General features: G+C 39.7%; 2 protein-coding genes across 6 annotated transcripts in view; one reads left to right on the top strand and one right to left on the bottom strand.

Moving 5' to 3' along the window:
• Positions 1 to 7,120, top strand: part of ECI2 (enoyl-CoA delta isomerase 2) — a 29,793-nt gene extending 22,673 nt beyond the window's left edge. For all 5 annotated transcript variants that reach the window (XM_037045347.1, XM_037045350.1, XM_037045349.1 and 2 more), the window contains 3 exons: positions 2,805 to 2,894; positions 5,487 to 5,630; positions 6,231 to 7,120. In XM_037045347.1, coding sequence (XP_036901242.1) covers positions 2,805 to 2,894; positions 5,487 to 5,630; positions 6,231 to 6,386 — 390 coding nt within the window. In that variant the 3' untranslated portion in view covers positions 6,387 to 7,120. The remainder of the gene's footprint in view (positions 1 to 2,804; positions 2,895 to 5,486; positions 5,631 to 6,230) is intronic.
• A 1,066-nt stretch (positions 7,121 to 8,186) lies between these two features.
• Positions 8,187 to 27,637, bottom strand: part of LOC118986459 (uncharacterized protein C6orf201 homolog) — a 34,562-nt gene continuing 15,111 nt past the window's right edge. The window contains exon 3 of the mRNA XM_037045428.1: positions 8,187 to 8,598. Coding sequence (XP_036901323.1) covers positions 8,187 to 8,598 — 412 coding nt within the window. The remainder of the gene's footprint in view (positions 8,599 to 27,637) is intronic.

The following is a 27,637-nucleotide window of genomic DNA, read 5'->3' as shown; positions in this document are numbered from 1 at the left end:
AATAGTGACTATTGCTAAGAGTTCACCCAAATGAATTAAAACAGGTCCTAATTTTAAATTAGGGAAAGATACAGAAGAAAGAACCAGTATACCAGTAGAGAGGAATTCTTTTTATAGGATTTATTGTTATTAGCTTCATGAATAAATACCATATTAAATGGGGGTTAACATTTAACCCATATAACCAAATTATTATGAGTAATAGCAAATTCTTATTAGTTTCTCTGTCAGCAAATGGTACCTTTTTTTGTATAAGTTAGTAAAAAAGTTGAAATCATATAAATGATAAATATATGAGTAGTCACTATGTAATAGGCGCTCTGTCGTGTGCAGAGCAACATTTACATAATGCCCGCGGCAGCCCCGTGAGAGGGGCCCTCATCCCCAGTCCACAGACGGGTTTGCTGGTGTGGAGAGGTTAAGGAACGCACGGAGCCACTAAGCAGTCTGACACCAAAGCATCAGACTAAACCCTTATCTACATCCATGGCTCCATTTCTACAGAAATAGCCACATCTATGGCTCCATTTCTACAGATAAGCTAAACGCTTACTTACAACATGCTTATTGTAAGTTAAATGCTGCTTATCATCAACTTTGTATGTACCTGTTTGTGGTTTCCTTGTTTCGGTTTACTGCTGTGTTCCTTTGGCTGTGACTTCTCAGTATGTTTTTCTGAATAAGCTTTCTTTTGGGGGAGAGGGGAGAGAAGACATTGGTAACTTTTTACTTTATGTTTTTATTATTTTGAGTGATATGCTGTGTACCTTATATAATTACATCTTTTAACAATATTCATTAAAATAAAAACACCATATATGATTATGGGAAATGAAGCCCAAATATTCTGTTTATATATCGTCAGTATTCATCAGGAAACAAATATTTCTGAAATGTTAAAAAACAAAAAATGACTATATTTAAATAACCAATATTGAGACAGTTTTTAGTATTTAAAGCCAGTCAAAAAACCTGTGGGGCAAAATTTAGACAGATGACATTGAGAAAACTCTTTTTTATTTACATAATAATGGCTAATCTCTCTAATATATTTTTAAAATGCATCTAAAAAGTCATAGGTCACAACTTAATATAAAAATAGATGATGGAGAGGCATAAATAGCCTACAGAAAATAAAGTATAAATAGCTCTTAAAAACATACAAGGAAGACACCATTGAGAAAATGATTATTAACCAGAATATATAAAGAATTCTTACAACTCAGTAATAAAAGGATAAACTATGTAACTTAAAAATAGTGGGTAAAGTACCTATAGTAGTTACTTCACCAAAAATGTACAAATTACTAATAAGTTCGTGAAAAGATGAGCAACGTTATTAATCATTAGGGAAATGTAAACTGAAACCATAGCAGTAGTTTGTAGATACCACTCCATACCCACTAGAATAATTAAAGTTAGAAAGACTGATACTAACAAGGTTTAGCTAGGATGCGAAGCAACTGGCACTCATGTATTGCTAATGGGAATGTTAAATGGTACAACAATTTAGAAATAGTTTGGCAGTTTCTTATCAAGTTAAGCCATATGTTTACTGCACAACCCAACAATTCCGCTCCTACTTATTTACCCATAAGGATTGAAAAAATGTTCCTGCAGAGACCTGTACACAAATGTTCATAACAACCTATTTATAAAGGCCAAAAGACTGGAAAATAACCCTGGTGGCTTGAGCTAATGAAAGGCTGAACAAATTAAGACATTCATACAATAGAATACTACTTGAAATAGCAAGGGACAAACTAGTAACACACACAACAAACAGTGACTCTCAGAAGCCTTATGCTCAGGATGAAAGCCTTACACAGTATATGATCCCATTTATATAACTTTCTAGAAAAGTCAGTTTTAGGGACACATATATCAGAGGTTGTTTGGGGTGAGAGGAATGAATGACTGCAGAGGGACACAAGGGAACTTTGGGGGATGATGGGAATATTCTGGATCTTGATTTTGGTGGTGTCTACATAACTATACATTTGTTAAAACTCATGAAACTGGCCCTGGCTGGTGTAGCTCAGTGGATTGAGCACAGGCCTGCAAACCAGAGGATCGCGGTTCAGTTCCCAGTCAGGGCACATGCCTGGGTTGCAGGCCGGTTCCCTGCAGGCCAACTCCCAGCAGGGGACACATCAAAGGCAACCATACATTGATGTTTCTCTCCCTCTCTCCTTTCCCCTCTAAAGATAAATAAATAAAATCTTTTAAAAAAAAACTCATGAAACTGCATACATTAAAAGTGAATTTTGTAAGTATATAATACNGGTTCGGTTCCCAGTCAGGGCACATGCCTGGATTGCAGGCCGGTTCCCTGCAGGCCAACTCCCAGCAGGGGACACACCAAAGGCAACCATACATTGATGTTTCTCTCCCTCTCTCCTTTCCCCTCTAAAGATAAATAAATAAAATCTTTTAAAAAAAACTCATGAAACTGCATACATTAAAAGTGAATTTTGTAAGTATATAATACCACAACAATCCTAATTTTTTAAATTTATTCACTTTTAGAGAGAGGAGAAGAAAAGGAGAAAGAAAGGGAGAAAAACATCAATGTGTGGTTGCCTCTTGCACGCCCCCTATTGGGGACCTACTACGCAACCCAGGCATGTGCCCTGCCTGGGAATTGAACTGATGACCCTTTGCTTCACAGGCCCATGCTCAATCCACTGAGCTACATCAACCAGGGCAATAATACTAATTTTTTTTAAAGTTTCTCAACTAAGTAAGTAAGTATTTTTTTAAATCACTTACAAAAGTTATTTTTTATTTTTTTCTCTAAATAGGCAACATTTCATACTCCTTTTAGTCAACTAGGCCTAAGTCCAGAAGGATGCTCCTCTTACACTTTTCCGAAGATAATGGGTCCAGCCAAGGTAACCTTTGAAACCTTAAAAAATAAATTTTAATACTCATCTCCATTCCAAAAGTAATACTGTCTCATACTCTCTCTTTTTCCACTTGATAATTCAAACAAAAGAAAAACAAGTGATCTGTTCCTCAACTTCTAAGAGTCTTAAATATGAAGAACCAGGCTATGGGAAATGTCTGGTATGGAGGGAAATTAGAAACTGTCTCTGCAGCTCCCCAAATCTGGGAAACTGATCATTCGGCCAGCTGCTGAGTGCCAGAGGCATCAAAAGTGGCATAGGCTGCATTCTCCACAGCTGGGTAGTATTCTTCAGGTGAAGGACCAGGGCTGTGCCAACCTCCCTTGGTCTGCTGGGCTCGTTCCTCTTCTTAAATTCTTCTTGGATGAGCATCATCTGCTGAAAGTGATACAGTGGCATCTTTACTTTCAGGATCATGTGAAGTACCAGAAGATGGGGGCCCCAAGGGGTTTTCCACTTCCAGTCATCAGCTGGTTTTACCAGAGTATTAAGGCTCCTAGAGCAATTAAGTGGCTGCTCAGACCTGTCACTGAGTTTGTGGAAACATAATTGCCCACACTCTGTGTACATGGTTCCAAAGGGATCATGACAAGGCTGGAGAGATGGGGATGGGGAAAGGCTCAGTAAACATTCTTCAAGACCTGAAAGGGGGAGTAGGAATTGAGACTATTTTCATTGCTCTTAGGGTTTTGTTGTAAATATATATATATATTTTTTAATATATTTTATTGATTATACCATTACAGTTGTTCTATTCCCCCCCTTCATTCCCCTCCACCCGCACACTCCCTCCCCCACCATTCTCCCCCCACCTTAGTTTATAACCACGTGTCTCAAGTTCTTTAGATTCTATATTTCCCCCACTATTCTCGCCCTCCCCCCTATCTGTTTTCTACCTACTGTCTATGCTATTTTCTGTGCCTTCTCCCCCTCCCACCTCCCTGTTTCTAACCCTCCATGTGTTCTTCATTTCTATGGTTCCACTCCTGATCTAGCTGTCCTCTTGGTTTGCTTTTGTTTTAGGTGTGGTTGTTAATAACTGTGTGTTTGCTGTCCTTTCACTGTTCATATTTTTCATCTTAGCATTTCATATAATAAGGGCTTGGTGATGATGAACTCCTTGAACTTGACCTTATCTGAGAAGCACTTTATCTGTCCTTCCATTCTAAATGAAAGTTTTGCTGGATAAAGCAATCTTGGCTGTAGGTCTTTGGATTTCATGACTTGGAATACTTCTTTCCAGCCCCTTCTTGCCTGTAAGGTCTCTTTTGAGAAATCCGCTGACAGTCTGATGGGTACTCCTTTGTAGGTGACTGTCCCCTTATCCCTTGATGCTTCTAGGATTCTCTCCTTCATTTTGGTCTTGGCTAATGTAATTATGATGTGCCTTGGTGTGTTCCTTCTTGGGTCCAACTTCTTTGGCACTCTCTGAGCTTCCTGGATTTCCTGGAAGTCTATTTCCTTTGCCAGACTGGGGAAGTTCTCCTTTATTATTTGTTCAAATACGTTTTCCACTCGTGGCTGTTTCTTTCCCCCTTCTGGTACCCCTATAATCCGGATGTTGGAATGTTTAAAGATGTCCTGGAGGTTCCTAAGCCTCTCCTCATTTTTTTGAATTCTCATTTCTTCATTCCTTTCTGGTGGGATGTTTTGTTCTTCCTTCTGGTCCATTCCATTGATTTGAGTCCCAGTTTCCTTTCCATCACTATTGGTTTCCTGTGCATCTCCCTTCATTTCAATTAGTTTAGCCTTCATATGTTCCTCTAATTTGTGACTATGTTCCTCTAATTTGTGACTATAATCTACCAGTTCTGTGAGCATCCTGATAAATAGTGTCTTGAATTGTGCTTCTGAGAGGCTGGCAATTTCTCGGTCGCTTAGAGTTATTGGCTCTGGGACTTTGAGTTCTTCTTGCACCATCTTTTGGGCTGTTCATGCCTGTTCCATAGCAGGATCAGAGCCCTAAAGTGTTCACTAGAACAGGGTGACTAAGTCACTGGGTTTTGACGTTGTATGTGGGGGCGGGGTCAAAGAGAGACAATGGCTTCCCGTCTGCTGCCTGCCACCCGAAGCCACCACCGTCACCAGGCCCACACGTTTCGTTCCACTGCACGCGAGTGTGCCACCGCCGAGTGTGCCACCGCCGTGTGTGCCACCGCCGTCAGCCCTCCACCACTGGGTTCGCCCCCTGGGGCCTGCGTGGTCCGTCTCACTGTGCGCGAATGTGGGACCACGGTCAGTCTGCCCCACACCCCGACTGGTTCCGGGCTGCCTGCGCACCCAGGTCAGGGGATCTGTCCTGCCGGACCCAGCTCCACTGCTGGTTCCGCCTCTCTTACCATCCCCATTGAACGGTTCATAGTTGTCGGACTTCCGTATAATTCCGTTTTCTGTGTCCTAGTTCTCCAAACCTTTGTTGTGTTCAAACTTGGTTGTGGGAGAAGGCACAGTGTTTCCACCTATGCCTCCATCTTGGGGGAAGTCCTCTCTAAATATATATATTTTAAATCTCTTTATTCTGTCACATGCTGAGTTCACATTTCAAAGTTAATTTCTTAGTCTTGTCTTTCATTTCAGGCAGTGGAGATGCTTATTTTTGGAAAGATGTTAACAGCAAGAGAAGCATGTGCTCAAGGACTTGTTACTGAAGTTTTTCCAGATAGTACTTTTCAAAAAGAAGTTTGGGCCAGGCTGAAAGCATATTCAGATCTTCCCGCAAATGTTAGTATTCCTTTTTTTTTTTTTACTTATATGACACATGGAAATAATCTATTAACTTTAAGAAAATAAGCAATCCAAAAAAAATACCTTGCTTGGCTTTGAGTACATCTAAATTTGCAATTAAAAATAACTAATAATGTTAGCAATTCTGGTTTTTACAAAAACATATCAAATAGGCATTCCATGTCTATGATACGAAGCCAGAGGGGCAATTCCTTATGGGGAAAACTTTGAGGAGAATTATAAGCAGTATTTCCCAAACACTTTTAGTCTTTTATCTAGTTGAGAAAGTAGATAAGATAGGTTGGATTTTAGGAAATTCTTAATGTAGCACTTTCATTGTCAGATGTGATAAATAGCTAGTGACTGATTGCTCTTACATTTTTGTTGCTCAGAATTGTGGTCCTGGACCAGAAGCTTCAGTACCTAAGGTGATCTGTATGCACGTTAAAGTTTGAGAAGCACTGTCTGATATCACACAAATAGCATAATGTACAACTGGTTTAAATGAACAATGAAGAAACAAGAATTAGAATTTAAGAATACTCCTACTCTATTAGGATACCTCTTTAATCTATTGTTGGTTCTTGTTTTTTATAGTCCATGAGAATTTCAAAACAGGTCATCAGAAATATGGAGAAAGAAAAGCTACATGCTGTTAATGCTGAAGAATGTAGTGTCCTCCAAGAAAGACTGTTGTCTGGTGAATGCATAAATGCAGTCGTGAACTTCTTATCCAGAAAAGCAAAACTGTGATGACTGCTGGAGGAAAGTTAAATGTTCCAAAGGAATGAATGTGCTATGATTTCTGATTTCTAATACTTGAACTAAATGAACTTCACTGTGCCTTTTTCAGTGATGCATTATGATTTATAATGATTCACTAGAGCCCCAATGAAAAGTTAAATAAGCTTTAAGAATTTACATAGGTTTGCCCTGGCTGGATATTCCTGTTAGTTAGAGCATCATCCTGATATGCCTAGTTTCAGGTTCGATCCCCAGTTAGGGCACATACAGTCCATAAATGAGTACATAAATAAGTGGAACAAAATTGATGTTTCTGCCCCCTCCCCATTTCTTCTTTTCTCTCTAAAAAACCATAAATTTTTTAAAAATTTAAAAAACTAACATAAGTTTCATGTTGAACTCTTGACCCCAGTGGTAGCCTGGGAGCTGTGTGGGGCCGCAGTCCTCTCCACCCCAGGTTGCCGCCTCTGCCCTCTCCATGTGCAGGGCCTTGGTGCCTTCCCTCCCCCCCCACCCCCCACCCCCGGCGCTGCTGCTCCCACCCTGCCCAGGAGTCAGTTGATCATACTGCATTTGATGACACCTCACTAGTGGTTCTCTGCTGGGGTACTGCTGTCACTTAATGGTGTTTGGGAGTGCTGGGCCATATTTTTGGTTTTCATGGTGTATTTAGTGAGCAGGGCCAAATAGGGTAACATCCTGTGTGCCAGGGACAATCACACCAAATAATTCCATCCAAAACACTTGTAGTGTTGTTTCTTTATTGAGAAACTTGTTCAACCTGGCAATTTTAGAATTCCACATCTAATTTTTATTCCCCAGAGTTACCCAAGTACAAAGATGCATTTTCAGAATTACAGCTACTAGACAATATGAATTTTGTAGTTCTGTTGCATTTATCTTAAATCCCCACCTGTGGAAATGGTTTTTTTCCCGTAACAATGCTGGTGGAAATTGTAAAGCAGCTAATTGACTCTCCTGCTACACTGATGCCACAATAAACTTTTTGTAAAAAAATCGCTGAGGTAGCTGCAATTTTGCAAAGTAGCCAGGTTCATATAAAAGGTGCCATTTTTCCTAACACTCCTTTTTATCCCTTTTTTTCTTTAGCAAAATCACTATTAAATATTTTACATAAATAACCAATGGGAAGAGGTTGCAGCATTTCTGTGAAGAAAAATGAGTGTCTACCAGGAAATCTGGAGAACTCATTTTGTTTCCTAGGATTCCAACGTGTAGTTTGCACTCTTACCTATGAGGAGCTTTCTGATGTGATTATTTATTGTATTTCAAAGTAAAGTTTCAAGCACCTACATTAATTATTTTACATCATGTGCAGAATAATTTTTAATGTCAGATACAATGCAGTGTACATACTGCTTTTGTGGGTTTTTTAAAAATATTTTATTTATCTTTAGAGGGGAAAGGAAGGACAGAGGAAGGAAACATCAATGTATGGTTGCTTCTCGTGCATCCCCTGCAGGGAACTGGCCCCTACCAGAAACTGGCCTGCAACCCAAGCATGTCCCCTGACTGGGAATCGAACCGCGATCGTCTGGTTCACAGGCCCACACTCAATCCACGGAGCTACAGCAGCCAGGTTGCTTTTGTGGTTTTAAAAATTTTTTACTAAAAATATATTTTGTGAACCTTAAATAGATGGCATTATCACTTTATTGTTTTTTAACAATTTTTTTCTTAATTATTCTATTGTACTGTTATCCTGAGCAAATCCTATGCCAAAACCTTGTATAATCTTTGGAAGATTAAAGTCTACTCTTGTGTGGTAGGACTGTGCAGTTACTGACTTTATAGTTGGAATGTGGTATTCCAGCACAGAGTCCACATGTATTCAGGAATCCAAGTTTGTGTCATATATTTTATTTGGATGTAAACATTGCTTTCTTTTGTTTTAAGACTCCATTTCACAATAAACATTTGACAATTAAAAAAATAAGAATTTATGTAGGTTTTTGGTAATAGGGAAGGGAGTCTTACATCTTTTGACATGAATCGTCGTTGCCAGGAACAATGGAACATTGATCTGGGATTCCTGCTTTGAAAAGCATTCACAGCATTGCAAGCGGAAGTCACATTCTCAAACACCACTATAGCACTTTGCCATCCACAAAGTCTGACTGACGTAATTGGCCCAAACATGGACAGCGTCTGCATGAGTAACTGAATATCTTCAGGGGGCTGCATGTTCTTTTTCAGCCATCTAGCAGAAGAGCAAATGGAAGAAGCAGTATTACCAGAAAATACATAACCTTAGTTTTCATTTTTCCCCAATAATTTAATAAGGGGTAAAGGGAAAATTGGGTCATTTCACTGGAAAGTAGTGTTCTATATCACTAATTATTTCTTTATTATACAGGGTGGGGCAAAAGTAATTTACAGTTATTCATATGAAAAATAATAATTAGGGAGCTTCTGGCCAAGATGGAGGCATAAGTAGATTGCTTTGCTTCCTCACATAACCAAAAGAAAAATAACAACCAACTAAAAAAAAAACTGCCAGAAAATTCAACTGCATGGTAGTCTGACAACCAAGGACTAAAGAAGCATTCATCCAGAATGGTAGGAGGGTTGGAGGTGGGCAGCTGGGGTGGAGAAGATGCACAGCAAGGCAGTAGCTGACTGACAGGTGGCCAAGGCAGCTTCTGATGGACCAAGTGGTGGACAAAATGGGAGAGGCAGGTGCTGGTGAACCGGGTGGTCCCACATTCAAGTGCAGATAAACTGGGAGGAACAACTGGGGAGTGACAAATTTTGCAACCCAGGGCTCCAGCACCAGGCAAAGAATCCTCAAGACCTCTGGCTGTGAAAATCTGTGGGGATTGCAGCAGCAGGAGGAATTCTCAGCCCCACAGGAGAGTTTGTGGGAGGGGCCCTGAGGATCCAAGAATCTACACAAGCTCACCCATCTGGGAATCACCACCAGAAGGGTTCAGTCTGCTTGTGGGTAGTGGAGAAAGTGACTGAAAGCAAGGCAAGCGCTCAGCAAGTGGCATAGTTCTCTCTCTCACCCCTCTGCCACACACAACGCAGCAATGTGGGTTGTTCCACCCAGGGAATATTAAGACTCTGCCCCTTACAATGTAACAGGTGTCCCAAGACAAAGAAATACGGCCCAAGTGAAAGAACAGATCAAAACTCCAGAAAAACAACTAAGTGAAGGGGAGATAGCCAGCCTACCAGATGCAGAGTTCAAAACAATGCTAATCAGGATGCTCACAGAAATGATTTGAGTATGGGTGCAAAATAGAGGAAGAACTGAAGACTATACAAAATGAAACAAAAATATGCAGGGAATGAACAGTGAAAGGAAGGGAACCAGGACTGATGGTTTGGAGCAGAAGGAAGAAATAAACATTCAACCAGAACAGAATGAAGAAACAAGAATTCAAAAAAAAAAAAAGAGAGAGAGGCTTAGGAACCCCCAGGACAACTTTAAACATCCCAACATCCAAATCATAAGGGTTCCAGAAGGAGAAGAGGAAAAATAATGAAAGAAAATTTTCTCAGTTGGGTAAAGGAAATAGACATATAAGTCCAGGAAGCCCAGTGAGTCCCAAACAAGTTGGACCCAAAGAGGAACATATCAAAATACATCACAATTATGTTGGGAACCTCACTGTCTGGTTTCAGGACTTGTGGCTGCCCCCCATGTCTAAGGCTGAGTGAGTGACCTCCAGAATCAAGCCACTAAGGAGACAAAACTTGTTTCTGCTTCATCCCCAGCCCCCAATGCTTGGTCAGTTAGCCTATGACAGGTACAATCCCTCAGAGAGGGGCAACCTAAGCCAGACACGATCACTTGGGAGGCCATCACGGAAGGACTCAGGGGGCTGCAACAAAGAGGGAGTTATGGACCCTCGCCCCCCAGCTATTCTTACATAGCCCAAGTCCCCATTTCCGTTTGAGAGAAGCACTTCCTGGCTCTAATCCACTTATGCCTAAAAACCTATGATGGAGAAGGTGGTGCAGCCCTGTACTGGAAAGGGCGGGATCCAGGGTGATCAGGCATAAGAATATGTAAAATCCTGTGAAACCTGCTTTGTTTAGAGTGCTCTCATTTAAATGATAAGGGTTTGAGCAAGAAGTTTGTTCCTCAAAGTTTTATGGCTCTTTAGCTATCTGACCCTGACTGAGAATAAGCCCTCATAGTTCTTTGAATGCTATCTATTGTTTGATCCTTACCTATATTCTTGCGCAAATGAACCCAATAAAAGCCCCTTGAGGAAGGGGCTCTTGGCCTTTCTCCTCTGAGAGTTTAGCCACCTCTCCTCCCCAAGCAGATCATGTCTCCGTTAGTTTCACTTTCATCCATGGCAGATGGCGGGGGGGGGGGGGGGCTTTGCAGGCAAAGTTTCCCCCACAAAATTACTCAAGATTAAAGTTAAGGGGAGAATCTTGAAAGCAAGAGAAAAGGAGACAGTTCCCTACAAAAGAGTTTCCATAAGGCCATCAGCTGATTCCTCAAAAGAAACCTTACAGGCAAGAAGGGGCTGGAAAGTATTCAAAGTTATGACAAACAAGGACTACACCCAAGATTACTCTATCCAGCAAAGCTATCATTTAGAATGGAAGGGCAGATAAAGTACTTCTGAGATAAGGTAAAGTACTTCTAGATAAGGTAAAGGAGTTCATCATCACCAAGTCCCTATTATATGAAATGTTAAAGGGACTTATCTAAGAAAGAGAAGATCCAAACTATGAACATTAAAATGAAAACAAACTCATAACTATCAACAACTGAATCTAAAAAACAAATCTAAGCAAATAACTAGAACAGGAACAGAATTACAGAAATGGAGATCACATGGAAGGTTATCAGCAGGGGAGGGAGGAGAATGGGGGGAAAAGGTGTAGGGAATAAGAAGCATAGTTGGTATGTACAAAATAGACAGGGGGGTTAATAATAGTATAGGAAATGGAGAAGCCAAAGAACTTACATGTATGATCCATAGACATGAACTAAGGGTGGGGAGAATGCTGGAGGGAATGGGGTACAGGTCAGAGTGGGATGAAGGGGAGAAAATAATGGGACAACTGTAGCGTAATCAATAAAATAAACTTAAAAAATACATATATAAACAAAAAATAAAAGACCTAAATTTTGCTTACAACTGGAAAAAAATACAATAATTAAGAGCCCTGGCTGAGTGGCTTAGTTGGTTGGAACATTGTCCCATACACTAAGAAGGCTGCATGTTCAATCCCCCATCAGGGCACACAACTAGGTTGTGGGTTCAATCCCCCATTGGGAAGTGTACAGGAGGCAACTACCTGATGTTTTTCTCTCACATAGATGTTTCTCTCTCTTTCTCTCTCTCTTCCCCCTACTCCCTTTTTCTCTCTCTAAAATCAATAGAAACATATCATCGAGTAAAGACTAAAGTGATGATAACAGAATAAACTTTTGTGTACTCACAACTGTAAACCTACTTTTGCCCCACCCTGTAAAGTCTTCATTCTCATTTAACTTGGTATTTTATAAAAAGGCATACCTGCAAGCCATCTTAAATGTTCTTGAAACTGTTTTGATTACTACCATATGTATCAATTGAAAATGATGAGGGTATAATTCCATTGGCTGCAAAATTGGCATAAAAAATTTTGGTCTTCTAAATATCTTCCTTTCATTTTAACCTTCAAGCATCAGCATCAGGTAGGCAACTCAACAAACCTGTAACTTTTTAGTTTTTAATTTTTTTACTCCAGTAATCTTAATCCAAAATGTTCACTCTTATAGAACATACATTAATGGTAAGAACAATGTTTATTGAGCACTTGCTGTCTGTTACTAATGCTTAATGCCTATAATGACATTTCATTCTAAAAAAAAGTGCCACAATTGAAAATCAGGTAGGTCCAGTTGCTGCTAGCATTTTACAAGGAGGGATTCAGAAGCATAGAGATTTAAGGAGCTTTTCCAGGGTCAAACTCGCAGTAAGTGTTGCAGAGTTCCAGTTCCACTATGTCACCGTAAGCCAATGACTGCCTATCTCTCCCACTAATTTCAACTAAAACCTGACAAAAATGTGAAAAAAACTACTTGACCATGCTGAAATTGAAAGAAGATGGATTGTGCTGGAGCACCAGTTTGGTGAAACATCTGCACCAGGGAAGCATCAGATGGTAAATAAAGGAACAGTTGCTGAGATGGCACTCCCGAACATGTGACTTAGGCTTCAAAGGCAGAGCCCAATGTGGAGCAGTACAGTGGTGGCCCTGACGTGGCTGGCTAAATAAAGTCTGAGGTAAAGAAACACATCTTTCTAAGTAAGAAAAGGATCCTCTGGGGGCTCAAGTGAGGGAATCCCAGAGCAGAGAAAGAAAGAGACCTCCTAACTCTGTGGAGGAACCTACACAAATGTCAGGTTTATGAGTGAGACAGAGTAAAACCAATAGAGTAAAGGGTTTGAGAACTAGGATTTTAACCACTACCCACACAAAGATCAAGAGAGAGCTTGTAGTCTGACCCTAACCAGATCGGAAAAAAAAAAAAAAACCCATCACTGTTCTTCAGATAATTTCAACAGGATCCAGGGGCCATGCAATACAATATTTACAATGTCCATGACACAATCCCAAGTTACTTGACATACAAAAACCATAATAATATGAACTCACTCAGGTGACAAAAGGCAATACATGTCAACCCTAGATGACCTAAATGTTGGAATTGTCACATGAAGCCTTCAGCATTTTTTCCCTGATTATTCTTTTTTAAATTTAATTATTGTTCAAGTACAGTTTTCTGTCTTTTACTCCCATCCCAGCCCACACCCCCAATGCTCCCCACCTCCCTCCCATTTCCACCCCTCTTAGTTGTTGTCCATGTGTCCTTTATACTAGTTCTTGTAAATCCCTTTTATCCCCCGAAATTCCCTCCCCTCTCCCCTCTGGTCACTGTCCCCCTGTTCTCTATTTCAGTGTCTTGTTTTTATTTTGCTTGCTTGTTTGTTTTGTTGTTTAGCTTCCTGTTAAAGGTGTGACATAGGGTATTTGTCTTTCAACACCTGGCTTATTTCACTCAGCATAATGCTTTCTAGTTCCATCTATGCTGTTGCAAAGGGTAAGAGCAATTCTTATAACTGCTCCACAAAAAAAGAAAAACACCCTTGAGAAAAGTGATATAGGCATCATGGTGGGGTGAGAGGAATCCTTTGTATCTCCTTGTTAAATTTACAAGTAGGACATGTATAATCCAACAAAGGTTCAACTGCTCAACACACAAACATGCCTGAGAGATCCACACATTAGTACATCAGCAGGTGGGTGTATTCAAATGTGTAGGGGAGGCAGGCAGGACTGGGATGGTGTCCAGAAAGATAGTTTGGCAGCAGCTGCTGTACCAAGGAGGAGTCAGGGTGTGGCCCCAATACTGTAGCTCACACACTATGGCCCAACGGAGGGTAATAGGGGCAAAAGCAACATCTGTGTCCAATAAGCCACTCCCCCCACCATTGTGAGAAAACCTTGTAGCAGCACTAGAGAGGCACTGAACAGCACAGAGGTGCTGGAAGCCATTAGTAACAAGCAGGCAGTGCTACAGGCTCATGAGCTTTCTGTCCCCTGCTTTCCGCATTCCTGCATCGTGGAGGTGGTGCCCTGAGATCAAGGAAACCCACCACTCCATCACCCAATAGTCAATTGTCATGACAAAGGTGAGACCCCTCTCATCATGACCCTGGCAGCACAAGTAACAGGCAAGAGAGAAGAAGAATTGGCACTATAGTGTTATGTACTGGAAAACAAAAGAAAAAATCTATAATAAGCAACCTGCTCAATTGTTAAGATCAAAACAGTAACTAACTGCCCTGACTGGTGTGGCTCAGTGGATTGAGCACCAGATCGTCAACCAAAGGGCCACTGGTTGGATTCCCAGTCAGGGCACATGTCTGGGTTGTGGGCCAGATCCCCCATAGGGGGTGCATGAGACGTACCCACACATTGATGTTTCTCTCCTTCTCTTTCTCCCTCCATTCCCCACTATTTAAAATAAATAAAATCTTAAAAAACAAAAACAAAAAAACAGTAAGTAACCAACAGCCCAGTACTTCAAATGTGCCAGCAGAGAAACAATGCATCAAGTAACATGGTAACCCATGTTACAGAAAATGACAAGTCTCCAGAAGCCAAACTCAAAGTCATGAAAGATTGTGATCTAAATGACAGAGAATTCAAAACGTCAGTTTGGGGAAACTCTATGAGATTAAAAATAAACTCAGGTGATTCAGTGAACTCAGAAAGAAAATTAATGAATAAAAGAAATACTTTGCCAAAGAGATTGAAACTATAAAAAAAGAACCAAACAAATTCTGGAACCAAAAAATTCAATAAATGAGATGGAGAGTGATTACAAGCACTGGAAACAGAGCAGACCAGATGGAAGAGAGAATTAATAGCTTGAAGATAGAAATCTAGGATAGATTCAGGTGGAAGAAGAAAAAGAACTGAGATATTTTTAAAGATTTTATTTATTTATTTTTAGAGAGAGGGGAGGGAGGAAGAGAGGGAGAGATACATCAATGTGTGGTTGCCTCTCACACCCCCTACTGGGGACCTGGTCCACAACCCAGACATGTACCCTGACTGAGAATGGAACCAGCAACCCTTTGGATCACAAGCCCATGCTCAATCCACTGAGCTACATCAGCCAGGACAGAACTGAGATTTTTTTTAAATGAAAGAACTCTAAAAGAACTATCTGACTCTGACTGAAGGAACAACATATGGATAATGGGTATTCCAGAGAAGAAAAGAGGGGAAAGGGAGCAGAGAGCATATTGGAAGAAATAATTACTGAGAACTTCACAAACCTAGAGACAGAGTTGCCAATTCAAGTGCAAGAAGTTAACATACCTCCTAATTATCCCAATGCAAAAAATGCCTTCTTAATACAAAAACACATTACAACCAAAAATTAATGATAAAGAAAGAATTCTCAAGGGATCCAGGGGACAAAAAGACAGTATCCTACAAAGGAGACCCCATCAGATTTCTCAGAAGAAACACTAGAAGACAGGAGAGGGTGGAATGGTATATTCAAAATATTGAAAGAGTGCCCTGGCTGGTGTAGCTCAGTGGATTGAGCACGGGCCTGCGAACCACACGACTGCGGTTTGATTCCCAGTCAGGCACATGCCTGGGTTGCAGGCTAGTTCCCAGCAGGGGACTCACGAGAGGCAACCATACATTGATATTTCTCTCCTTCCCTCCCCCCTCTAAAAAATAAATAAATAAAATATTTAAAAAAATATTGAAGGAGTGAAACTCACCAAGATAATAAATCCAGCAAATTTATCCTTTCAATATTTGTATGAAAGGGAAGTAAAGGCTTTTCCAAACAAAAGCTGAAGACTTACCACCATAAGGTTTCTATTACAAATAATGTTGAAAGGAACAAATCTCCCTGAACCAGAAAGAAAAAAGTATACAAATTTTTTAGTAAGGTGACACACAGAAGCAGGAAATGTGCAACTCTATTTCAAGGTAGGGTAATAAACAATTATAACGAAGGTTAAAGAGAAAAAATATTAAAAATATCTATAGCTACCACAATTTGGTAACAAATGTACAGTATAAAGAGACAATTTGTGACAACAAAACATAGAAGAGGAGAAGGGAAAGGACTAAATGGATATAGGAAAATGAATATAAGATGCCATCAAAAGAAAAGGTACTATTTTATCTGAGACATTTTATATAAATACATGGTAACCATGAAACAAAAATCCAGAGCTGACACACAAAACATCAATAAAATAAATGTAGAAAAACTTAGAAAATCAACAAATTAAAATATCATAAAGAAACACAATGAAAAGAAAAGATGAAGCCCTGGCTGCTGTGGCTCAATGGGTGTCAGCCTGCGAAACAAAGAGTCGCTGGTTCAATTCCCAGTCAGGGCACATGCCTGGGTTGCAGGCCAGGTCCCCAGTAGGATGTGCGAGAGGAAACCATACAAAGTCCAGGACCAGATTACTGCACTGGTGAATTTAATAACATTCAAAAGAGATTTAATGCCTGTCCTTCTCCAATTAATTCAAAAAATTGAGAAGAGAGAATGCTTTCTAACTTACTTTGAGACTAACATTAGTCTGATACTATAACCAAACAAGGACATCACAAAACACAAATTACAGGCTAATATCCCTGATCAACATAGTGTAAAATTGCTCACAAAATACTAGCAAAACAATACAACAATATACTAAAAGGATTATACACCATGATTGAATGGGATTCTTTCCAGGGATGCAAGGATGGTTTAACATATGCAAATCAATCAACATTAAAAAAATAAAAGACAAAAATCATATGATCATGTCAATAGATGCAGAAAAAGTATTTGACAAATTGAAATATACATTTATGATTTTAAAAAACTCTTGCCCTGACTGATGTGGCTCATCTGGTTGGGTGCCACTCCACCAACCAAAAAGTCACCAATTTGATTCCCAGTCAGAGCATATGCCTGATTGCAGGTTTAGTCCCCAGTTGGGATGCGGATGAGAGGCAACTGATGAACGTTTCTCTCTCAAATTGATGTTTCTCTCACTCTTTTTCTCCCTTCCTTCCCTCCCTTTAAAAATAAATAAATAAGGCATGTTTAAAAAAAAAACTAAATAAAATGGGTACAGAAGTAAAGTACTTCAACATAATTAAAGGCCATATATGGCAAACCCTCAGGTAATGTCATAATTGATGATGAGAAACTGAAACCTTTTTTCTAAGATAAGGAACAAAACAAAGACGCCCATTTTGCCACTGTTAGTGAACATAATACTGAAAGTTCTAGCCAGAGCAATTAGGCAAGAAAAAGAAATAAAAGGCATTCCAATTGGAAAGGAATAAGTAAAACTGTCACTTTTTGTGAATCACATGATTTTATACACAGAAAGCTCTAAAGACTCCACCAAAAACTTTCAGAAATAAAATATATATAGTAAAGTTGCAAATACAAAATCAGTATACAAAAATCTGCTTAAGACTTCTGGTCATGATAGCAGCATAGGAGGACATGACTTGCTTCTTTGCACAACCACATCAAAGTTACAACTAAAATATAGAACAACCATCACTCACAACTGTCAGAAATTGAATTGAAAGGAAGTCTAACAACTACAGAATTAAAGAAACCACATCTATCCAGACTGGTAGGAGGAGGTACATATGCAGAATGGGTTGGTCCGTCACCCATGTGTGGTGGGTAAAAATTCTAGAGGGATATCTTGGGAGTGAGAAGTCCCAGATCCACACCAGGCCCCCTAGCCCAGGTTTTAGCACCAGGAAAATAAGTCCCCACAACTTCTGGCTGCAAAAAACAAGTGGATATTGAGTTGGTGGAAAAAACTGCTGTACCCCCAAGCTCATCCTCTTAAAGAACCCACACATGGACTTACCTATTCAGACTTACTCCCTTTGAGCTCCAGCCTGGGAGTAGCATCTTGAAAGGCACCAGTGGTATTCAGGGAGAGACCAAAGTGCCTGGCATCAAGGTGAGCAGAGGCCATTGTTCCTTTTCTAAACCCTCCTCCCCCACATCCAGCAAGCTGGTGCCATATCTGAGACTCTATCAACCTAGCTAACACTGTTTGACCTGCCTTGGGAACCCCAGAGACTCTACCCCACCCAATTTACCAGTGCACCCAAGCCGCTTTTCCATGTGGATGGTTGGTCTTGGCTCACACTTTACAACTTTCTAAATCCTCTCAAACAAGCAACAGCTGGCCTCAGTGAGCCCCAGGTTTGGTACTAGCAGCATCAGCCTAGAGTCCCAGCTTGCATTCACCTGGAAATCTCTAAGCCCAGCACAAGTAGCAGCCATCTCAAATTGCTTTATAGCTCAGGAAGGGAGGCCTGGGCAAAACACAGGTGGGGGCTAACCTTGGTCTCCACCACCTGGAAAACCCAAGAGCCAGTGACCCCAGTGGATAGCTACACACCACATCAGAGTACCGCCACCCTGCCTTTGAAGTCTGATCCTCCATGGATGGTGGAGGTTGGTGGTAAGTGGTCATAACCAATCCTCGCAGCTTACTGGCAAGTAAATCCCTCCCTTGGTTGCTATTGATTTGTCAATAGCAACCAAGGCTCAATTACAAGAGGAGTATGTACTCAGCCCACATGAGTACCCAGTTTGGGTGATAGGGGAGATTGTGCCACCACACCATGCAGAACACCTGCTATATTAGGCCACACGACCGAGATACAGAGTCAAAACAGCTCTACCTAATATATAGAAACAAACAGAGAGGCTGCCAAAATGAGACAAAGAAACATGGCCAAAATGAAAGAACAGATCAAAACTCAAGAAAAAGAGCTAAATGAAATGGAGATAAGTAATCTAGTCATGAAAAATTTAAAGTCATGAAAAGTAGGGACCTATGGCCAAAATTGCTCTGTCCAGCAAAGCTATTGTTTACAATTGTATGGCAGATAAACAGCTTCCCAGACAGGAAAAAACTAAAGGAGCTCATCATCACCAAACCATTATTATATAAAAAGTTAAAGGGACTAGCCACCAAATAGATGCAAATTAAAACCACAATGAGATACTACTTCATAAACAAATTAACAAACAACATGCACTGGCAAGGTGGTAGAGAAAAGGGAAAACTAGTACACTGTTCGTGGGAAAGCAGACTGATGCAGCCACTGTGGAAAACAGTATGGAGTTTTAGTTTTCCTCAGAAAACTAAAAATGGATCTGCCTTTTGACCTGGCAATTCCACTGCTGGGGTTATACCCTAAGAATCCTGAAATGCCAATTCAAAAGAAACTATGCACCCCAAGCCAGGCGGTGAAAGACAAATGCCATATGTCACCTATGACAATGTCACCTATACGTGGAACCTAATCAACAAAACAAACAAGCAAACAAAATATAACTAGAGACATTGAAATAAAGAAAAAATTGACAGTAACATGAGGGGAGGTGGCAGAGGGATAATGGGGGAAAATAGGGGTAGGGTCATCAAAGAACATATATAAAGGACACATGGACAAAACCAAAGGGAATAGGATTGAGGGTGGGAGGCAGGGAGGGATGGGTCAGGATTAAGTAGTGTGGGGGGATGGGAATGAAGACAACTGTATTTGGACAACAATAAAAAATAAAGGGACTTATTTAAGAAAAAGAAGATCAAAACTATGAACAAATGGCAATAAATACAAATCTATCAAAAATTGAATCTAAAAAACAAATTAAGCAAACAAGAAGAACAGAGACAGAATCATAGATATGAAGAGTGTTTTGATGGTTGCCAGATGGAAGGGGTTGGAGGGAAATGGGTGAAGAGGTGAGGGGATTAAGAAGTACAAACAGGAGCCTTGGCTGGTGTAGCTCAGTGGATTGAGCACGGGCCTGCGAACCAGACGATCGCAGTTTGATTCCCAGTCAGGGCACATGCCTGGGTTGCAGGCCAGGTCTCCAGTAAAGGACACATGAGAGGCAACCACACATTCATATTTCTCTCCCACTCTTTCTCCTTCCCTTCCCCTCTCTCTAAAAATAAATAAATAAAATATTTTTTTAAAAAAGAACAGCCATGGAGATGTTAAGTACAGTATAGGAAATGGAAGAGCCAAAGAACTTACACACATGACCCATGGACATGAACAATTGGCTTGAGGTAGTGGGGCATGCTGGTTGGAGGTGCAGCAAAGGGCTAAAATTCAGGACAATTGTAATAGCATAATCAGTAAAATATAATTTTTATAAAAATCTTTTTTAATTTCTATCTACTAATAATGAAATATAAGAGTGAGAAAATGAAAACAAATTCACTTGTAATCACAATGAAAAGAATAAAGTACCTAGGAATAAGCATAACAAAGGAGCTGAAGGACCTGTACACTGGAAACTAAAACACCTTGTTGAAAGAATTGAAGAAGACACAAGTAAATGGAAAGATATTTCATGTTTCTGGAGTAAAAGAATACCATTGTTATAATGTCCATATTATCTAAAGCAATAAATAGATTTAGTGCAACCCCAATCAAGACCCCAATGACATATTTTACAAAAATTTTTAAAAAAGAATCTTCAAATTTGTAAGAGCCGAAAAGCCAAAACAATCCTGAGGGGGTTAAAAATTCAAAGCCAGGAGTATCACACTCCCTGGTTTCAAAATATATTCCAAAGCTATAGGAATGAAACTACTATGGCTTTGGTAGAAAAACAATGGAACAGAAATGATAGCCCAGAAATAAACCCACATTTGCATGGGCAACTAATTTATGACAAAGAAGGCTAGAATAGACTTCCAGTCAAGATGAAGGGATAGGTAGATACACTTTAACTTCTTGCACAACCAAATGAAAGACAACAACAAATATAAAAACAAAAAATCAACCAGAACTGGCAGAAAATCCAATTGTATGGAAATCCAACAACCAAGGAGTTACAGAAGAAATAGTCATCCAGACAGGTAGGAGAGATTGAGACAGGCAGCCAGGGCAGAGATGACACACAGCAAGGCAATGGCTGGAGGATGGGGGTGGGGGAGTGGAAGTGGACCAGCCAGGGGCTGGTGGTCCCACATTTGCGTGCAGATAAACCAGGAGGAACAACTGGGGAGCAAGACAGACTTCGCAGTCCAGGGCTCCAGTACCAGGCAAATAAGCCTCAAAACCTTTGGCTGTGAAAATCTGTGGGGCTTGCAGCTGCAGGAGAAACTCCCAGCCTCACAGGAGAGATTATTGGAGAGACCCACAGGGTCCTAGAATGTACACAAACCTACTCACCAGAAAATCAGCACCAGAAAAGCACAGTTTGCTTGTGGGTAGTGGGAGAAGTGACTGAAAGCAGGACAAGAGCCGAACAAGTGGCATTGTCCCCTCTTTGACCCTTCCCCCCCACACAGTGACACAACACAGCAATGTGGGTTTTTACACCCTGGCAAATACCTAAGGCTCTCTCTCTTGCAATGTACCAAATGCACCAAGACAAAGACATATGGTCCTAATGAAAGAACAGATCAAGATTCCAAAAATAGTAAGCAATGAAGAGATAGCCAACCTATTGGATACATATTTAAAAACACTGGTAATCAGGATGCTCACAGAAATGGCTGAGTATGGTCACAAAATACAAGAAAAGGTGAAGGCTATGCAAAGCAAAATAAAGAAAAAAATACAGGGAATGAACAGTGAAGGGAAGGAAACTGGGACTCAGATCAATGATTTGGAGCAGAAGGAAGAAATAAACATTCAACCAAAACAGAATGAAAAAACAAGAATTCAAAAAAATGAGGAAAGGCTTAGGAACCTCTGGGACAACTTTAAATATTACAACTTCCAAATCATAGGGGTGCCAGACGGAGAAGAAGAAGAGCAAGAAATTGAAAACTTACTTGAAAAAATAATAAAGAACTTCCATAATCTTGCAAAGGAAATAGACTTCCAGGAAGCCTAGAGGGTCCCAAAGAAGTTGGACCCAAGGAAGCACACACAAGACACATCATAATTACATTAGCCAAGATTAAAGATAAAGAGATAATCTTAAAAGCAGTAAGATAAAGAGATAATCTTAAAAGCAGCAAGATAAAATGAGACAGTTGCCTACAAAAAAGTTACCATAAGGCTGTCAGCTGATTTTTCAAAAGAGACCTTACAGGGAAGAAGGGGCTGGAAAAAATATTTAAAATCATGAAAGGCAAGGACCTACATCCAACATTACTCTATCCAGCAAAGCTAACATTTAGAATGGGAGGTCTGATAAAATGCTTCCTAGATAAGGTCAAGTTAAAGGAGTTCATTATCACCAAGCCCTTATTATATGAAATGTTAAAGGGACTTATCTAAGAAAAAGAAGATCAAAACTATGAACAGTAAAATGACAACAAACTCACAACTATCAACAACTGAACCCTCCCCCCAAAACAAAAACAAAAACAAACCAAGCAAACACCTAGAACAGGAACAGAATCACAGAAATGGAGATTACATGGAAGGTTATCAGTGGGGAGAAGGAGAGAGGGGGAGAGGAAAATGGGGGAAAAGGTACAGGGAATAAGAAGCATAAATGGTAGGTATAAAACAGACAGTGGGAGGTTAAAAATAGTATAGGAAATGGAGAAGTCAAAGAACTTATAGGTACAATCCATGGACATAAACTAAAAGCAGGGGTGGGGATGGGGGTGGAATGCTGGTAGGAGAAGGAGTGTGGGGCAGAGGGGAATAAAGGGGAAAAATGGGATAACAGTAATAACATAATCAATAAAATATAGTTTTAAAAAGGGCAAGAATATAAAATGGAGAAAGGAAAGTCTGTTTAATAAGTAGTGTTAGGAAAACTGGGTAGCCATAAACAAAAGAATGAAGTTATCCACTACCTTACACCATACACAAAAGTTAACTCAAAATGGATTAAATATTTGAATCTAAGAACGGAAAAATAAAATATAGAGAGAAAAACATAGGCAAAAAACTTTCTGGACATTGATTTCAGAAGTGTTTTTGTGAAATGGATTCCAAAATCAAGGGAAACAAAAGCAAAAATCAACAAGTGTGATTACATCAAACTACAAATTTTCTGAACAGCTAAAAAATCATCAATAAAACAAAAAAAGCTACAAGCTAAATGGGAGAAATTATTTGAAAATCATACTTTAGTAAGAAGTTAATACCCAAAACATGCAAAGAACTGATACAACTTAACCAGAAAAAAACTAACAACTTGATTAAAAACTGGGCAGAGAAATTGGAGAACACATACAGATGACCAACAGGCTTATGGAAACATGCCCAACATAACAAGGTATTAGATAAATGAAAATTAAAACCACAATAAGATTTCACTTTATACCTGTTAGAATAGTCATTATCAAAAAGATAAAAAAATAACTAGTGTTGGAGAGGATATGAAGAAAGGGGAATTCTCATACACTGTTGGTGGGAATATAAATTAGTGCACCCACTTTGGAAACACAGTATGGAGATTTCTTTCAAAATTAAAAATGGCCCTACCTGGCATGGCTCAGTCAGCTGGGTGTTGTCCCACAGGTGAAATGTTGCTGGTTCCATTCCTAGCTGTGGCATGTACCTGAGTTTCAAGTCAGATCCTGGTTGGGGGCACACAAGAGGCAACCAAGCGATGTTTCTCTCACACACATTTCTCTCCCTCTCTTCCTTCCTCCCTTTCCCCTCTCTAAAAATGAATAAATAAAATCTTAAAAATTAAGAATGGAACTACAATATTATCCATAATTCCTCTTCTGGGTATTTATCTGAAATTATGGAAACACTAATTCACAAAGTTATATGCACCCCTGTGTTTATTGCAGCATTAATTCCAAAAATTGGAAATAACCTGTATCCAGAGAAGGATAAATTAATTAAGAAGAGGTGGTATATATGTATAATGGAATACAATTAAGCCATCAAAAAGATAAAATATTGCCATTTGTGACAACATGGCTAGATCTTGAGGGTATTATGCTAAGTAAAATAAGCCAGACAGAAAATAGTATTTCAGTCTTTTATGCAATATAAAACAAAAAGTGACTACAGAATGGTAGTTACCAGAGGGAAACAGGAATGGTCAGAGTGTAAATTGGGTAGAGTAAAATGTATGGTAACAGAAGAAAACTAGACTTTTTGTACTGAGCACAGACATTGAACTACAATGTTGTACACCTGAAATTTATGTTATTAATGTTACCCCAGTAAATTTAATTTTAAAAGGAAAGTGCACTTGAAATAATTACTACTGTATGAATTCTTAGCACAGAAACACAAACTACAAAAAGAGAACAAAATAAAAATGATTAGAACTGGAAATCTGAAATTTTAAAAATTCTCTGGAGGGCACACCAGCAGACTCTGGAGGGCACACCAGCAGACTTGATGAAAAAATGAGTCAATAAATCTAGAAGATAAATCAATAGGAATTAAACAATATGAAGAACAGAAAGAAGAAAATACTGAGAAGATAGACTGACATCAGCAAGATGGGAAACCAGGAAGTTTCAAGCCCTAATTTCCCCATAGAAATATAAAATAAAGAATGGCAAAAACCAGTCAAACATCTACAGCAACAAGTAAATGTCCAATCAAGGAAAAAATATTAAAACTAATAGGAAATTTGTGGCATTTTTACTTGCCATTGGCCTACCCACTCACCTGGATGGAGTGGTGGGAAGGAATTAGCCTGATTCACAGCTCTCTCCCTTGGGGTAGAAGGAACAGAGTGGAACTTATTCACTACATTCTGGTCTGCCTGTGGGCTGCTTGAGGGACTGGTTACTGTCTTACCTGACTCAGTGTTCATATGGGAAGCATTAGCATATTTTGGTCCTTAGGGTAGAAGGCATAGAAGGCAATGAAACACACCAAAAGTACAAGCTTATTGCAGACCTGTGGATTTAAGAAAGATATAATACACAGAGAAATACAATAGAACATTTTAGGTCTTGAGAAGAAGCTGGAATGAGACTATGTGGGAAATTAAGAAATTTAAAATCAACCAGGGAAAAATTTTTTTAAACCCCAAATAAAACATATACACAGGCCTACACAGAAAAGAACTGAGCTGGGATGGGCTGAAAAGGCCTAGGCTGATTTCAACTCATTGGTTCACTAAATAGAAAAGATGACATATAGCAGTATGCAAACATTGAGAGAACCGGCTTTTTTTCCAAATGCCCAATATTTAACAAAAGATTATAAGGCATTCAAAGAAACAAAAATCTATGGCTCACTCAAAGGAACAAACTCTCCAGAAATAGTCCCTGCAGTGGCACACACATCAGTCTTACTAGCAAAGACTTTAAAACAACTGCCAGATACGTTCAAAATAACTAAAGGAAAACATTAATGAAGAGCTAAAGGAGATGAGGAAAACCATATAGAAACAAAATAAAAATATTGACAAAGAGATAGAAATTATTAAACAAAAAATTCTGGAGCTAAAAATTATAATAATGAAATTGAAGCATTCAGTATAAGGGCTCAACAGCAGAGTTGAACAAATAGAAGAAAAATCATCACACTTAAAGAGAGGTCATTTGAAATTAATGAATTTGAGGAGCAAAAAAAAAGAAAGAATAAAGAAAACTGAGCAAAGCCCAAGGGACTGTTAGGACACCATCAGCCAGACCAATATACACACACAGGAGTCTCAAGAGAAGAGAAGAAGATAAAAGGGCAATTATTATTTGGAAAAAAATAATGGTGACTGAAAACTTAACAAAATTTGAGGAAATATATGGATATAAAGACCCCAGAAGTTCAAGAGCTGTAGAATAAATATAAAGAAATCTACACTGAGATACATTATAATTAAACCTATCAAAAACAAAGACAAAGAGTGAATCTTGAAAGAAGAAAGAGAAAAGCAACTCACCAAATATAAGGGGTTATCAATAAGACTATCAACAGATTTCTCAGCAGAAGACTTGCAGGCCAGAAAGCAGTGGAATTTAAAGTGCTGAAAGAATGAAACAATTGTCAACTGGTAACTCTTTATCTGGAAGAAGCTGCCCTTCAAAAATGAAGTGGAAATTGAAGACATTCCTGCAAAAAATCTGGGGGAGTTTATTGCCACTAGATCTGCTTTACAAGAAATGCTGAAGTGAGTCCCACTAGAGTTGTACATGCTCATATTAAAAAAGAAAAATCTCAAATTAAAAAAATGACTTTACATTCCAAAGAAACTAGAGAAAGAATAGTAAACTAAATCCAAGGCTGGCATAAAAAATAAACATTAGAGCAAAGATAACACAGAGAATGAAAAAACATGCTAACTAGTAACTCAAAACCACATGAAAATAGGACTTCCGCCAAGATGGAGGCATAGGTAGAAACACTGTGCCTTGTCCCACAACCAAGTTTGAATATAACAAAGGTTTAGTAGACAAAGACACAGCCAAAGAACAGAAAATTGAACTATACGGAAGTCTGACAGCAACGAACTGTTCAACCAGGACTGGTAAGAGGGGCGGAGCCAGCAGTGGAGCAGGGTTGGATAGGAAAGGTCCCCGGACCCAGGCAGGCAGGAAGCGCGGACCCAGTCGGGGTGCCAGGCTGACTGACCTGGGTCGCCCATTCACGCGCAGCGAGACGGAACACACGGGCCCTGGTGACAGTGGCAGCTGCGGCAGGAGGCGGCAGACGAGACCGCCATTGCTTTCCTTTGACCCCACCCCCACATACAGCATCACAACCCAGCAACTGAGTTGCCCCGCCCTGGTGAACACCTAGGACTCCTCTTCTCTTACGTAACAGGCATGAACAGTCCAAAATATGGCTCAAGAAGAACTCAAAGCCCCAGAGCCAATAACTCTAAGCAAAAAAGAAACAGCGAACCTCTCAGATGCACAGTTCAAAAACTGGTGATCAGGATGCTCACAGAACTGGTTGATTTTAGCCACAAATTAGAGGAACATATGGAGGCTAAACTAATTGAAATGAAGGGAAATGCACAGGAAGCCAATAGTGATGGAAAGGAAACTGGGACTCAAATCAAGGGGGTGGACAAGAAGGAAGAACGAAACATCCCACCAGAAGAGAATGAAGATACAAGAATTTAAAAAAAAAAGGAGGAGAGGCTTAGGAACCTCCAGGACATCTTTAAACATTCCAACATCCGAATTATAGGGGTACCAGAAGGGGAAAAGAAACAGCCACAAGTGGAAAACTTATTTGAACAAATAATAAAGGAGAACTTCCCCAGTCTGGCAAAGGAAATAGACTTCCAGGAAATCCAGGAAGTTCAGAGAGTCCCAAAGAAGTTGGACCCAAGAAGGGACACACCAAGGCACATCATCATTACATTAGCCAAGATTAAAATGAAGGAGAGAATCCTAGAAGCAACAAGAGATAAGGGGACAGTCACCTACAAAGGAGTTCCCATCAGACTGTCAGCGGATTTCTCAAAAGAGACCTTACAGACAAGAAGGGGCTGGAAAGAAGTATTCCAAGTCATGAAAGACAAGGACCTACATCCAAGATTGCTCTATCCAGCAAAGCTTTCATTTAGAATGGAAGGACAGATAAAGTGCTTCTCAGATAAGGTCAAGTTCAAGGAGTTCATCATCACCAAGCCCTTATTATATGAAATGTTAAAGGGACTTATCTAAAAAAGATGAAAAATATGAACAGTGAAAGGACAGCAAACTCACAGTTATTAACAACCACACCTGAAACAAAAGCAAACCAAGAGGACAGCTAGATGAGGAGTGGAACCATAGAAATGAAGAACACATGGAGGGTTAGCAACAGGGGAGTGGGAGGAGGAGAAG

Source organism: Sturnira hondurensis, unplaced genomic scaffold, assembly GCF_014824575.4.
Source record: "Sturnira hondurensis isolate 20B ecotype Veracruz unplaced genomic scaffold, ASM1482457v3 Scaffold0004271, whole genome shotgun sequence".
Classification (NCBI taxonomy): Eukaryota; Metazoa; Chordata; class Mammalia; order Chiroptera; family Phyllostomidae; genus Sturnira; species Sturnira hondurensis.
This window is presented reverse-complemented; position numbering and strand designations above follow the sequence as displayed.